Source organism: Megalopta genalis, chromosome 2 (assembly GCF_051020955.1).
Source record: "Megalopta genalis isolate 19385.01 chromosome 2, iyMegGena1_principal, whole genome shotgun sequence".
In the NCBI taxonomy this organism is placed as follows: domain Eukaryota; kingdom Metazoa; phylum Arthropoda; class Insecta; order Hymenoptera; family Halictidae; genus Megalopta; species Megalopta genalis.
In genome coordinates this window covers 10293908-10308416 of record NC_135014.1, presented here as the reverse complement: position 1 = coordinate 10308416, position 14509 = coordinate 10293908, and the positions used below count along the sequence as shown (strand labels likewise).

Sequence of the window (14509 nt, the reverse complement as noted above, 5' to 3'; positions counted from 1 at the left end):
ATATAAATATTATTATTTTCTTGTAGATGCCGTTACAGGTCAAGTTTCCATGGTGGATATGCATGAATGCGCATGCTGGATTTTTTGTCACAGAAGAGGTTATTTTATCGAGAACTTAAACTGTGTCGCAATTTTTGACGTTCACAACCTCCAAATATTCCCGCAACATGGCGCCACTTATGCGTCTGCGCACTAAATTCTATAAATGTCAGCCATGTTGCAGTGGAAAGCAGTGGAAAGTGGAACGCCTCAGCCGCGTTATTAAGTTCGATGACAGTGTCTTAAACTCTCATAAAATTGTAACAGGAGTTTTAATCCAACAAAATTTGTTCATGTGTTAATTACAGTAATGTTTCTACAACACATATTTACATCATATTAAAAAGATTATTCACAAACATTTTGGCAAGGTTATATTATACTTTCCGTACTACGGAAAGTTTTTGGCGCGCATTTGTCTCTTTATCGCAACAATAAAAAATGGCTCTTGATATTAAACATCTATAATTACCGTTCTCTAAGGTATATACGTTCTAATAAATTTAACCTCGCATTTTCTTACGCATGATCTGTTAAAAGCGATAAAAATACCGGTGCGTGCCCTTGTTTACAGACGTCATCTTAGATTTATCTTCAGATGAAAGATGCAGCCGAGTTTATCGATCTTGTCGAGCGCGAAACCAAGAATGTCGTGTACGATATAAACTTCGTGTTTTGAAACGAAATACCATGGTGTCGTAAGGTAATTTCAAATTTGTAGGGCAACATTTCAGATAATTAAAGATGGGAATCGGTAAGAGTCAATTTACCGAGGAGGAACTGCAAGATTATCAGGTATCTGACAGAATCGTTAGTAAATATTTTACGTAGACTTTTTTAAATATTATTTGATGTTTCAGGATCTGACGTATTTCACGAAGAAAGAAGTTTTACAGTGAGTGTGTGAAATAATACCAACTTTAATTTGAAAAATTTTATAGACATCACTTTATTACTACTAATTTGTATTTTGACGATTATTATGTTGCAGTGCACATCAAAAGTTCAAGGCTCTCGCTCCAGAGAAAGTTGGTCATAATAGAAATGCCAAGCTACCAATGTCCAAGATTTTACAATATCCTGAATTGAAAGTAAATCCTTTCGGTGACAGAATTTGCAAGGTATTTAGCTCCAGCCAAGATGGGGATTGTACCTTCGAAGATTTCTTGGACATGATGTCAGTTTTCAGCGATGGAGCTCCAAAAGCTGTGAAAGCAGAGCATGCTTTCAGAATATTTGGTAATTCTTTGTAATTAATTGTATAGTAACTCTTTTTACTTTGTGTATCAAATCTTTTTATTTTCTGACTCTCCTTTTTCATTCTTCTAGAACCTATTTCATCTTTCTACATTTCCACGCATGATGCCACTCACGACTGGCCCCTGTTTCTCCCTTCTTTCCTGTATTCTGATTTCCTAAACTTCTGTTAATCAGGTAATAAATTACTTATTATTATAGATTTCGATGGTGACGATATGCTCGGTATTGGGGATCTGAGACAAGTAGTTGATAGACTTACTGCACCTCAAAGATTGAACGAAACAGATATGCAACAAGTCCTTCAGTATATACTCGATGAAGCAGACTTAGATGACGATGGTGCACTAAGTTTTGCAGAATTCGAACATATTATAGAAAAAAGCAACGATTTCTCCAAGTAAAGATCTGATTTTTATTACATCTGTAATTATATATCTGACAATTTTGACAAAGCAGTATACGCGTTTATATTTTCAGGAGTTTTCGTATACGTTTGTGAAATACCAAACACTATAAATGAATGACTAACATAAGACTGAACATTACGTTAGTGTAAAGATCATTTTAACGTAATGATAGGCCTAATCATATTTCCATTCTGTAGGTAAACTTAAGAATTTAGAAAGTATATATGCACATATACCATTGACTCTTTAAGGCCTACAAAATAATACAAACTCTATAAGTCGCTCTTCTTCATTTGAAGGATATTATACAATTTTACGAAGAATATCTAGATCTGTTAAGTAGACGAATTTAATTCAAATACTTAACGAACCTGTTGATTGTGACTTGTATTTTTATGATTGTAATGTTACTATGCCAAAGTGTTCTTTATATCTTATACAACTTTATTTATTTAAAATGTTATCATTTTTTACCACTTATTAAAGAAATGTAATAAGCACGAACATTAAATATCTTTCCTCTCGAAGAAGAAGATTTTCAATGGGAATAGCGCGCGCCTCATGAGAGCCTCATTAATAATAATAAGCGTGATAAAATATTATCACAATTTTTTAACGATAAACTATTTCCATTTTGGGAAGTGAAGGATTAAATGTGAATTATCTTTGAACAGTTTATTTCTGACTAACTTACTGAATGCGAAATCATTAAGCATACATAATTTTTCATTTTATTATCATTAGATTTACAATGAAATAAAGTTGATTCGTAAACGATCGAAATTATGACATAGTTAAATTGAATCGCACCTTCTCTTCGTGTTTTCTTTCTTTAGTGTATAATTCGTGTGAACAATCACAGAGATTACAAAGGCATTAACTCCTTTACAGTTATTATAGTCTGCGGTTATAATTATCGAAACTTCCCGTTCGAAATACATAATCGTTGTAACGTAACAAATAAATGGATTATTCGTTTAATCGACGAATTAATAGTAATCGGCTTTAGGCGTTAGAGTCAAGTGGATATCACAATCAATTTTTATTTAATACAATTATATATAATATTAATGCAACTATACGAATTAGTTTCATGAATAATCTCGGAAACAGAAATGAAGGGGCAAACCGATATGAGAAATTATTGCATTACGTTCTATTATGCTAACGTGGAGAACCGGAAATTTCTGGTGTCTAATTAATTCCCGACAAAAATTGTACAATATTTCTTGATATAGATATTTACACGATCTGCACATGGGATATGAGTTAGAAGCCGTTTTATTTCTTTTTTTTTCGTAAGTATCTGTATTCTTATAAAGAGCGTTTACGATATCATTGCAGTTTTTAAATTTAAGCCACTGTTCATTTTACGTACTTCGTTGAATTCATATAATTTGAAATCAATACAGGGTAATAATCGATGATCGCCTATTTTCCCGCGAAATTACAAAATTCCGTTCTCACGATACATTTAGAATACTGTACAACTTTCGTGCAAATCATCTCAACATTGGTTGTTCTACTAATTAATTAACAAACAATCGGTAGATAATAATCGCTATGGTATTTACAAAATGTTATCGTAGTAGACACGTTCAGTTCGAAACCGTGGCAAATCCAACGATTTTCTCCCGGTAAGAAAAATCGGTACCCCGAGAGAGAATCAGAGAAAACAAATAGAAAACAAATCCTTGTAATTCGCCGAATCTGATTGACACGTTCCATTCGTCGGATTGTTATCAAAGGGACCCAGCCGCGCGATGACAAAAAAAAGAAAAGAACTCTTTAAAAATCATGTCAGCCAGGTTGTTACATTCGAAGTGGCGGATTTCGCGAATGAAGAAGCCTCGGCTAATTGCATCGGTCGCACGTTGAGACAAAAAGAAAAAAAAATACTCTCCGGCTAGATTCGTCGCGTGCGTGGTTACAATTACCTTAAGATAAACGACATAACCATTAAAGATCCAGCTACCCTAACGAGAAGACAAAAACAGAGCCGTAAAACAAAAGCTCTTTGTTTCCAAGCTTGTTTCGGGAACGTTCCGAACATAGTCACCGGTTCGAGTCGAAATAAACATCTGTTGCATCGTTGCATAGAAAATCAAGCGGTCACGAAAAGAATTCGCCACTTTATTTGCAACAATCTATTAACTACTTACGTTACTTGCCCTCCTCTTCCCCCCTTCGTCTTTCTAATGAAACTTTTAATTGCCTGCTTAAATAGTCTACACACGTTGAACAATGTTCTCTCTCTCTCTCTCTCTCTCTCTCTCTCTCTCTCTATTCCGTGTACACGGTGTGTCCGTCCGTCCGTTGCGATAAATCCGTCCCGAGTGAGAAAATAAACGGTAATTAGGTAATTAACAGCTTAATTGTTTTTGTTAGTGTTCAGCGTAACGTCCAGGGGCTCGTCGACGTTTTGCGGAGGACTGAGCTCTTGTTGAGGCAATTGGTGAAATAACGTTGAGATCGGCGCGTGTCGGGGAGGGCCTTTCACGGTCAAATCCATTTCGGCTTCCTGAGGTCTGTCTCTCACGGTCAGGCTCGTTTCTCTTTCCACGGGACTCGCACATATCCGGGGCGGCGAGCCGCAGCCGCATTTCAGTCTGTCCGGCGATTTCTCGCAGGACAATGAGTATCTGGAACAGTCGTCACGATTCATCGTTAAACAATTCCACGGATTAACGTCCATCGTGGATTCTAGAGTCGAAAATATCTTTCTTTTCTTTATACTTTCGCCACTGTTTCGCTTGGTCAGAATCGTTGACGCGGACAGCAAATTCTCTCTAATGTCCTATATAATAATAATAATGCATATCTTGGTGCATATTTTGTAAACAAAAATTAGGAGAGGGTTTAAGTCATCAATCATTCAGACCTACGACCGAAGAACGTTCCAATGGAATTTTCGAAGCGTACACCGAGATCATATGAAACAGGTTTTTGCAATTTTCGTTCTAGGTTCGGATAGAAAATAGTTACAGGAAACGCGCGAGTTTTTCCAAAGGATTCGCAGCGGGTTGCCGACGACAGTTACCCATGAGGGGGCGGTAGGATCCTGTAATCCCTGCAAACGGACAAAGGCGGAGTGGCGGGTATTTTGTCAGTGTTGGCGGACGTCAGGGGCGGTGGGTTGCCAACAGCAGCGGCGGCAGTGGATGGCGGCGGAGGAGGCGGTGGCGGTGGCGGCGTCACTGCGTCTGGACGCTCCAAGGATGCAGTTGGGGGCGGCCTTAGAAGCAACGGCGCTGCACTCCCTAATCCCAAACATCGCATTCTCCATGCGTCCTGCAGCAGCTGCAGGCGCGCCTGCTTCCGCCATTTTGCACGCCGATTTTGAAACCAGACCTGTGATCGCATAACACATTCTCGCTCTTTAGGAACGTTAGGAGCGTTATTTTATATCATATTTATATTATATATATATTATATTTATTTAATTTTATATACATTATTGAATAAGAGTGGGATCGAATATGTCTTATTCAATAAATATATGACAATATATCTATAATATATATATTATAATAATATATTTATCGAATAAGACATATTCGATTTATTCAAAAATAAAAAAAGCTTTAACTTTAAGCTTCACACTTGGAGACATTTGAACTCTAAATCCAAGATAGTTTTTCCGAACTATGATATACCCATTTTCCGTGATCTATAATTAGTGCATTTTATACAGATCTAATTGAGTCTTGTGACGCGTACAGCTTTTTAAATGTAAACAATTTTGGTGCTTTAAAAATCATTGTGGAACGCGATGAAACAATTTTTGGCAGTGCCTTAAAGTCACCTTTCGAGTGCAAAGGGTTAAATTCGTAATAAACCGATTAATTCAACATTTTGCTGAATATTCGCGATTCAATCGTACGGCAAAACATGTCGGGGAATTCTTGTTAATCTTCATGGTTTTCAGAAAAAGCAAACACTTACGTACGAATCAGCAACAACTGTCGGACAATTATTATACACCGGAGATTGATGTAAATCGAAATTAAAACGAGCTCACGCTCGTACCGACCCCCGCGTTATGTATCAATCGCATTAGAACGATGCGACGGCATTGATATTCGCGATAATAGTTCACCGCGTTCTTTTGTCTGAAACGAAGTAATGGGACCACTGAAGAAATCTATTCGCTGGCGCAGACGGTTCGCTGCATTACAAAGATTGGACGAGCGCAAGAGAGCTTTCCGATGGGTTCTCCGCAGCACGCGAGCAACGGACCCGGCGTTGCGTTGCTGAAAATGATTAATGCCAAAAATCAGGATTTCCGTGGGAAATCGCGGTGCGTCGGAAAACGAGACGGAAACATTTCTTTCGCGAGATACAGCAAATTCTCCCTAATTGACGCTCGGATCGCGCAGAAAAATAGGTTCTAAATGCGGTAACCGCATTAATTATTCGTTCGGCTCGCACAAATGATTTGTATCGGTATGAATATATTATTATTATTATTATTATATATTATTATGGTATGAATGCGTCAAGCATCCGCAGTCTGATTCGTTGAAAGCGTCGCGAGATTTTTGTAGCGCCGACGCTGCGTAAACGCGTGTCCGCTGCGATATGATTAGAGACGATCTGTGATCGAATAATATGTTGATAGCGATCATCGTGGAACGGATTTTCATAAAAATTATATCACTTTTCCGTAGCAAGAATTAATATATCTCTTGAGAATTTCATTGGAAAGTCGTTCGTATTCGCGTAAACCGATTTAAAACGAGTTAAATCGATTATAATTCTTCGGTTATTATACATTGTTATACATAAATCAGTTATCTTAATTAACGATTAACGATTATAACTTGTTGGTTAATCGTAAATGAGTATAAATTGATCAGAAAGTAATCCGTTTCACGATTATAATCCCTTTAGTTACTATAAGTAATTATAAATTAGTTATGATAACTAATGATTAACGATTTTAACTTATTGGTTAGTCGTAAATGATTATAAATTGATCAGAAAGTGATCCGATTCATGATTATAACTCTTTAGTTATTACAAGTTATTATAAATTAGATATGATATCTAAATATTAACTAACGTTAGTTAGTTATTCCAACTAATTTAAAATAATTTAGAATAATCAACGAGTTGTAATCGTCAATCATTGATCATACTATTTTTTTCAGAATTAGTTGTAACTTGGTTATAACAATTAATTAGTTATAGCTTAGTTATACCAATTAAAGTTAGCTATAACTTAGTTATAACAATTAAGGAGTTGTAACATGCTAATCTCGAATCAAATTACATTTTTGCGCAACTCCGTCTGCGATCTGACGTTAGGAATTTTCGTAAAAATGAATCTCGTGGTACCTGCTGCTAAATTATCCATCTATATCGAACATTAACAACGAAATTAACGCGATTTTGCGGACGAAACGCGCGCGGTTCAGGATTTTTTCTTCGATCGAATTCGTTCCGCCTCCGGAACGAAATCATGTCCCATCGATCCGTGTAGATACGGGTCATACGAGGTAATCACGCGGTGGTTTCTTACCGCGATTCAACCAGCTTCCGTCTATTAATTAATCGTAATCAAGGGCCGCGCGGCGCGCATGCGAGTATGTGAAGACGGGCGGCATTTTGTTCGGCGCCTGAATGCCCGTCGAACTGATTAGCGGTTGATTACTTACCCCCTGTTTAACCAACGTGAATTACCATTAACGGGACACCCCTAATTAACCTGTTCAACTAAATGACCCGCCGAAAACCCACGGCCGACGCGCGATCTCCTGCGGAAAGAACGACGGCTTTTTTTCATCGGGACGTGGAAAAGCTCGTCGGTCCATCGCTCGGCGACAAAAAATCGCACGATCATCGATCCAGGCTCATTCGAGAAATTAGGCTTCCCTCTGTCGAACCGTCGCAAACGGGATCTCGACAGAAATTCTTTGAGCTTCGTACACGACTACACTGTGCGCAATTCCCGAAGTTCTCGGGAAAACTCTCTCCGCGAGTACGCGGACGTTCCTTGTCGCGAAATGATCTTAGGAAAAATAACGAGTTCAGTGACGCGAAATTACGGACTTTATTCTTCAAAATGAGCCTAGATAGATCGTCGTACGACGTCTCCTCGCGAAGTTACATCAGTTCGAACATGATAAAAAGTGTGTACATTAAAGTCTCCCTAATTCGCGCTCAGCTTGGTAACAAAATTATAATTATTGTTTTTATAGTTTTTTGACAATGTCGAGGCTCGGATAATTGTATCTTCTCTTCCTGAATGGTCCATTTTCGTTTCCAAGCTTGAGGAAAATTAGGAAGAATTTTCTGTATCGGGGAAATTCGCGAGTCCGTGCGAGCTCGAAGGGTGAATCGTTGGACGGCAATGTTGCATATTAACCTGGACACGGGCTTCCGAGAGCGAGATTCGTAGGGCGACTTCCTCCCTCAGGAACACGTCCGGGTAATGTGTCTTCTGGAACAGGGACTCCAGTTCCTGCAGTTGTTGGGGCGTGAAGGTTGTCCGGTTGCGTCTCTGCTTGAACAGAATTCGCGAGAATTAAATTAATTATTCGCGCGGCCCGAACGGGGATCGAAGCTCGAACGATCCTTGTACAACGAGTAATTATCGCACGTGATGATCGCCGTGAAAATCACAGCACGAACAACGCGCGTTTCGCCGGAACGTTCGCGAGGAAGACGCGAGGAAACTGTTCCGCATCGCAGCGATTTTATTCGTCGGCCGATAAATTGCATCGGAGACGACGCCGTATAAAAGCGTTGCGGCATGAATGAACATGCGTGACGCAATTTCGCGTTAATTGACATGATATTCCATGAATTCTGGCCTCCGTCACGTTTTCCACAGCCCCGCGGCCGTGTATCTTTTGAGAGCTCGATCAGCGACGAATCAATAAATTCCTCGAATACCGTCACGGTTTCAGCCGCGATTTTCTCAGGCAGACTGTTTCGCGAAACCGAAGACGCCGTTTAGAATCGTCCCGGAATCTTGCTGGAATCGGCCACGATCGCCTTCGTTCACGGTTAGGCCATTTTTTCCCGGAGACAATATCGCTGGACGACCCAATTTCTGCAACACGGTTCAATCAATCGGCCAGGAAATTTCGTTTCGAAGACATTTACGAGAACGCGGATATTCGTCCTCGGGTTATTTATTAACGCTAGGAGGTTATTTATTGTCGATACGACTGCTTGCCGATTTTTTCTTTCACAGTTCTCGATGCCGTAAAAATATTTTCGCTGCGGAAACGTTTATTCGAACTTGTTCGTTCGAGCGCGTATTGCGATCAAAATCGTAGGAACTTTATAATCGATCCAATCGTTACAAATTACAATTGTTACAAATTGCAATTGTTTAGCGGCTCGGCAGTTCTAGCGTGAACGTAGTCGCCGTCGACGAATTCGTTCGAAATCTTCTTTACGTCGCAGACAACGTTAATTATTTTTCGCCGAATTTTGCAACCGGAGGACCGTTTCAATTTCCGGAAACGATCCAGCCGGATAATCACTCGTAATTAATATTTACAGTTACGGAACAATGTCTCTCTCTCTCTCTCTCTCTCTCTCTCTCTCTCTCTCTCTCTGCCTGCAACACCATTCTCGGAAGTCTCTGCTCCCTTCTCGCAGCCAAAAATCAACCCCTAAATTTCATACACGTTTCTCTCGATTACTGAGATATTCTCGCGAAACAAAAGAAAGGTGCACGTCACCCCCACTTCGCCGATTTTATTCGGAAATTCTCGGACAACTCCTCTAGGACAGACGTCGAATGATCTCTCGAGCATGATCTCGACCTGCACGCTAGCTGTACTCTGTTACGTCTATTTATTATTTAGGTAATTATTACTATTATTATTTAGGTTATTCTTTAGGTAATTATTTAGGTAATTAATATTATTATTTACCCTCGCTTCGCACGAAAATCTAGCAAAATTCTAGCTCGCTCGGGGCAAGCAAGAAATCAATTCTCTCAAGAGAGTAAATTCGAGATCGTCCGATTACTTCCGAGGGAAAAGCGAATGATTTCGGCCGAATGACACCTCGACGTTCAAAGTAGCATCAACGAGAGAGACTTCGGACAGCCGACGATCGTGCGACGTGGACAACGGGCCGCGAGAAAATCGTACAGATCAGGTCGTTCGCGATCCGAATATTTTCATGGCGATACGAGAAACGGCGCGAACTGGGTAAACGGCGAGAGGAAAACGAAAAGATACGAGAGGGAAACGTACACTGACCTGACGACGTCTTCCGAACATGTATTCGGTGAGGAGGTCAGCCTGGGGGCCCAGAGGCGATAGATACGGGCCTGCCATCCCTTCGAAGACCTGATGGTGCTGCGTTGTTCCTCGATATTGTGTGCCCCGGTCCGACCGACGAGATCTTCTCCCGTTCTCCCTTTTTTCTTGATCCTCGAGGCCTTTTTTCCCGCTGTGTGATCCGTAAACCGCGTCGCAGAGACTAGGCTGGATCCGTTTGATCGTTCCCGATAGGACGACGCCGAGGAAACTGAAGTCTCCTTTCGCGTAGTTCACCCTCGATCAGCCCCGTGTTTCGCGGCGAAACGGGGGTCGGTTTCCCCGGCCGGGATTGGTCGGTCGGTTTTAGGGGCGGCGCCACCTCCATGGAGATAAGTACACACCCCTCTTGTGGAAAATTCACTAAATCGTACCGCGCAGAATTTTTCCTCCGGAGAGGGATGGTACTTAATTTTCGGCTGCTCCCAAGATTTTCCCTCGCTTTCGAGCCCGCGCTAGGGCGAGCGCGCGCGCAGCCACGCTCTTCCTAATTCCGCGCTTCCTTTTCTCTTTTTCTCTCTCTTCCTTTTTTCGTTTGATTTTATACACTAATTCGGTTCCGTGCGTTGCCGACGCTGCCCTTGCAGAGAGCATTTCTTGTTGTTCCAACGTTCTCGAAACGGGTTTCCGTGCCGGAGAGGCAATCTCTTGAAGAAAACTCGAAATCGTTGTAAATCAAATGTTTCGGGCTGACGGCGAAAACGCTCGAGCAACTTCGGTTCTCGGTTGCATTCTCGTTAGAATTTTTGAACGTTGTCGGTCTCGAATTAAAGCTTGAAGAGTCCGCTTCGAGGCAGAGTAATTTTGATTGCAGAGAAAATTCGAAATATCGTTACGAAAAATTGAAAGTTCCAGCCGTTCGACTGTCGGGAAAGTGAACTGAACTCAAAGGGCAATTTCAAGTCTATCTATAGTTGCTTTCCTGTGGGAATTTTTGGACATTGTTGCTCTCGAATTAAAGCTTGAAGAGTCCGCTTCAAGACAGGGTAACTTTGATTTAAAAGAAAATGCAGGATCCTTTCGTATCTTATGTATCGCGCGAATGATGCATAGATACTTATATGGACGAGTATCTGTTTCTATATTATTTTATAATGAAAATTTCATTTTCCATGTTCTTCGTTATTTTAAATACTAGAACGATATACATAGTTTTATCTAGTATTAGATCAACATTGACGATCAAACATTTACAATTTCTTTTCAATACGTTTATAATCCCGTGGCATTGTATTTACTCGCTGACATCCTAAATGTCGCAGAAACTCAGAAGAAAGGAGAAGAACGATGCAAAAGAAGATGAAGAGCAACACATCAAAGACAGTTCGAAAGCGTATGAAAGCTGCAAGAGAAAAGAAAGAAGTAGAAGAGGAAGCTCCGTCTAGAACCTGAAACCCTAAAGACATTGCGAAAGAAAACAGCAGAGGAAGAGGAACAGGACGAAGATCGAGAGAAAGGCAGGAGACTATGCAGAAGAAGAAAGAGAATTCGAAAGTGCATAAATCTAAAAGAGTAGAAGAAGAAGTAGGATCGAAAGTAGAAGCTTCATTGATTTCCTTGCGCATCGCATACCATACAATAAAATAAAATAGATAAAATAAAACAAGTAGATAAAATAAAATAGAATAAAATAGAATAGAATAAGATAGAATAAAATAAAATAAAATAAAATAAAATATAATGAATTGGACTCGAATCAAAATGAAATGAAACAGGATAGAATAAAATACAATAAATTGGGTTCAAATAAAAATGAAATGAAACGAGATGGAATAAAATACAATAAATTGGTTTCAAATAAAGATGAAATGAAATAGAATAGAATAAAGACTCAAATAAAAATGACATGAAACAGAATAGAATAAAATACAATAAACTGGACTCGAATGAAATGAAACAGAATAGAATAAAATATAATAAATCGGACTCGAATGAAATGAAACAGAATAGAATAAAATGCAATAAATTGGACTCGAACAAAGATGAAATGAAACGGAATAGAATAAGATACAATAACCTGGACTCAAATAAAATACAATAAAGGATTTAAAATTATACTATTGTTAATACAGAAAATACAATAACGGATTTAAAATTGTACTATTATGAAACTGTTAATACCATTCGCAAAAACTGACAGTTATACATCTAGTATTATGAAGAAGTATCTATCTAGCCTCTAGAAGCTCAGAAAGAGGAAGAAGACGAAGAAGACGACGTTGTTGCAGAAGAGGATCTCGCGGAAGAAGAGGAGTGAAACGAGGAAGCGGAAGACGCCTCGGAAGAAGGACCAGGACAAGAAATCGAGATTGCAAGCTTGCAAAAAAAGAAACTAGTGGCAAAGGAGAATGAGGAGGAGGAGGAGGAGGAGGTGGAGAAAGAAGAAGACGAAGAAGAAGAAGAAGAAGGAGGAGATGGTGTAGGGGTAGCGTAGCGTAAGGCAGAAAGTGATGCTTGGTATTCGTATAGCGCATCAGACAGAGGCACATACCCCGAAGCCATGTAATTCATTACTAAAGCAATCTCACCCTGCCCTATCTCTGCCCCGTTCCCCTCCTCGCTCGGGTCCCCTCGTCCCCGTGCAACCCCCGCGAAGCCTATCCACCGGGGTTGCAGAGAGTGAGTGCGCGGGCGCGCTCGCGTTATAATATAAAAAAAAAAGAAGAAAAACGAAAGAGAAGCAGCGGGCGGGAGAGAGACGGGCGGAGAGAGCGCGAAATAGAGAGAAAGAGGCGGAGAGCGAGAGAGAGGGAGGGAGCGAGAGAGAGAGGGAGGAGGGAAAAAAAGGAAGAGGCAGCCGGATGAGGAAGGAGAAGGGCCCGAATAGAATAGCGCCCCTGACGACAAAACAAAATGAAACACAAAGCCGTGTTTTCATAATTAAAAAGATTGCATGCACTGAGTACAGTTCTCTCTTGCTCTCGCTTTTTCTACCGTTGCCGTTCTATGCTCGTCTCCTCTACGGAGCCTTTCTCTTCGCTACGCTGTATTTCTCTTTTTCCCTTTCCATCTGATTTTCTCTGTGATTGTCCGACCAGCCTTTCTTCCTGGACGACGCTTTCTCTCTCTCTCTCTCTCTCTCTCTCTCTTTTTCTCTTCACGTCTCTCCCTCTGTGTATCTGCTCCTCTCTCGCTTCGTATCCCTCTGCAACCCCTTCTCCCTCTCTCTCTCTCTCTCTCTCGCTCTCTATCTCTCACGCCACCCCCTCTTTTCACTCACGCGATTTTAATGATCTAGATACAAGTCAAGTATTATTCGCATCGCCACTGACCGAGCCTAATCCCGTTTAGATTCGTCTCCGCGACGTTGCCTTCGGATTTTACGTGCCCGGAATCAGACTGACCCTTTGGAAAATATTATTATTCACTCGTCACTGCTCGAGGAGCAAGGTGCTGCTCCGCGAATTGATCCGTTGATCGACGTCGTCCGCGCGCGACCGTCGCGGAGAGTTATTTGTTGACGTCCGAAAATTTCGTCGCAACTTCGTTAGGATCCGCGAGACGTAAAAACGAGGAAGAAGCAATCGACGCAATTTACCGTTTCGATCTTAATTCGATCGGATGATCAATTCCAATTTCATGCAATCTTCGAGCCTGAAATAGAATTTAACGGTGCCCGAAAAACCAGAGAAATCATCCGACACTGTTTCTACCGAAAGGATTGAAAGGCACCTTTCAATGATTTCTATTTAATATTATTTTTATCGAAGGGGTTGAAGGACATCTTTCAATAATCTCAAATAAAAATTATTTTCTATTTCTATTATTATTTTCTATATTTTCTTTCTAAAAATTATTTCCTAAAAATTGTTCTCTATGCGATCATTTCTCCTGTAATAGTCGTCGTCGTGAAATTAATTCGGCGAATTGCATAATACAAAATAATGTTAACGCTAGATTCACAGAACCTATCAAAATGACGGATCACTAATTTTTTAATTTATGATTATTCATATCGCGAAGATACATTTATGAATGTCTTATCGTTACTCTTATAAACTAATATAAAACAGCTGTTTTTTTCCTTCTGCTCTGTAAATCTAGCGTTAAAGAAGAATCTTTATCGCGTGGCTATGCATCGTTTGCCGATTTCGTTTACGATGTCCTGCGATATCGTCGGCGTCGCGACGACAACGTCGCAGACAAGAGGCTAATGGGTTTTCTTTCGTCGAACAGCACTCGTGCTGAAAGCGTCCCGACAAAAGGAACGGCGCGAAATGAATATGTGCCCGTACGGTATATTAGAATGCATTAGAGAAATGGGTTAATTACCGCTTACTCTTTGAAACATCTACTGTTTTGTTTTTGCTTCTCTCGCAGAGCGGGGGCGAGGGCGAGGGCGCGCGGGGGTGAGCTAGAGGTCTGCATACATTACATTCGTTGAAAATATAGTTCCACGCGAAATTATACTTCTGATCCACCTATTCATTAGCCCCTAGATCACGTGAGCAGCGCGCGCGTGTTCCATACGCCGCTGGTATGCAAATATTTCGAAATGCGCGCACATACAATTTC

The 14509-nt window shown here is 40.5% G+C and overlaps 2 protein-coding genes across 5 annotated transcripts; one reads left to right on the top strand and one right to left on the bottom strand.

Moving 5' to 3' along the window:
* The first annotated feature begins 73 nt into the window (after nt 1-73).
* LOC117226535 (calcium and integrin-binding protein 1) lies at nt 74-2489 on the top strand. Of its 3 annotated transcripts, none has more exons than XM_076518320.1 (6): nt 74-522; nt 638-834; nt 900-934; nt 1031-1278; nt 1498-1696; nt 1756-2489. In XM_076518320.1, the coding sequence occupies exons 2-6, from the start codon at nt 784-786 to the stop codon at nt 1796-1798; spliced, it is 576 nt and encodes a 191-aa protein (XP_076374435.1). In that variant the 5' UTR covers nt 74-522; nt 638-783; the 3' UTR covers nt 1799-2489. The 3 variants fall into 3 exon arrangements, with proteins under 3 accessions (XP_076374435.1, XP_033336880.1, XP_076374434.1); XM_033480989.2 differs by having other exon boundaries at nt 614-834; nt 1777-2489; XM_076518319.1 differs by having other exon boundaries at nt 614-834.
* On the bottom strand, nt 2367-11615 carry LOC117226534 (uncharacterized). 2 transcript variants are annotated; one of them, XM_033480986.2, is made up of 4 exons: nt 9929-11615; nt 8077-8211; nt 4747-5057; nt 2367-4348 (listed from the first exon to the last, which is right to left on the bottom strand). In XM_033480986.2, exons 1-4 carry the CDS (start codon nt 10010-10012, stop codon nt 4078-4080), a joined length of 801 nt encoding a protein of 266 aa, XP_033336877.1. In that variant the 5' UTR covers nt 10013-11615; the 3' UTR covers nt 2367-4077. The 2 variants fall into 2 exon arrangements, with proteins under 2 accessions (XP_033336877.1, XP_033336878.1); XM_033480987.2 differs by having other exon boundaries at nt 9935-11614.
* Nucleotides 11616-14509: the final 2894 nt, after the last annotated feature.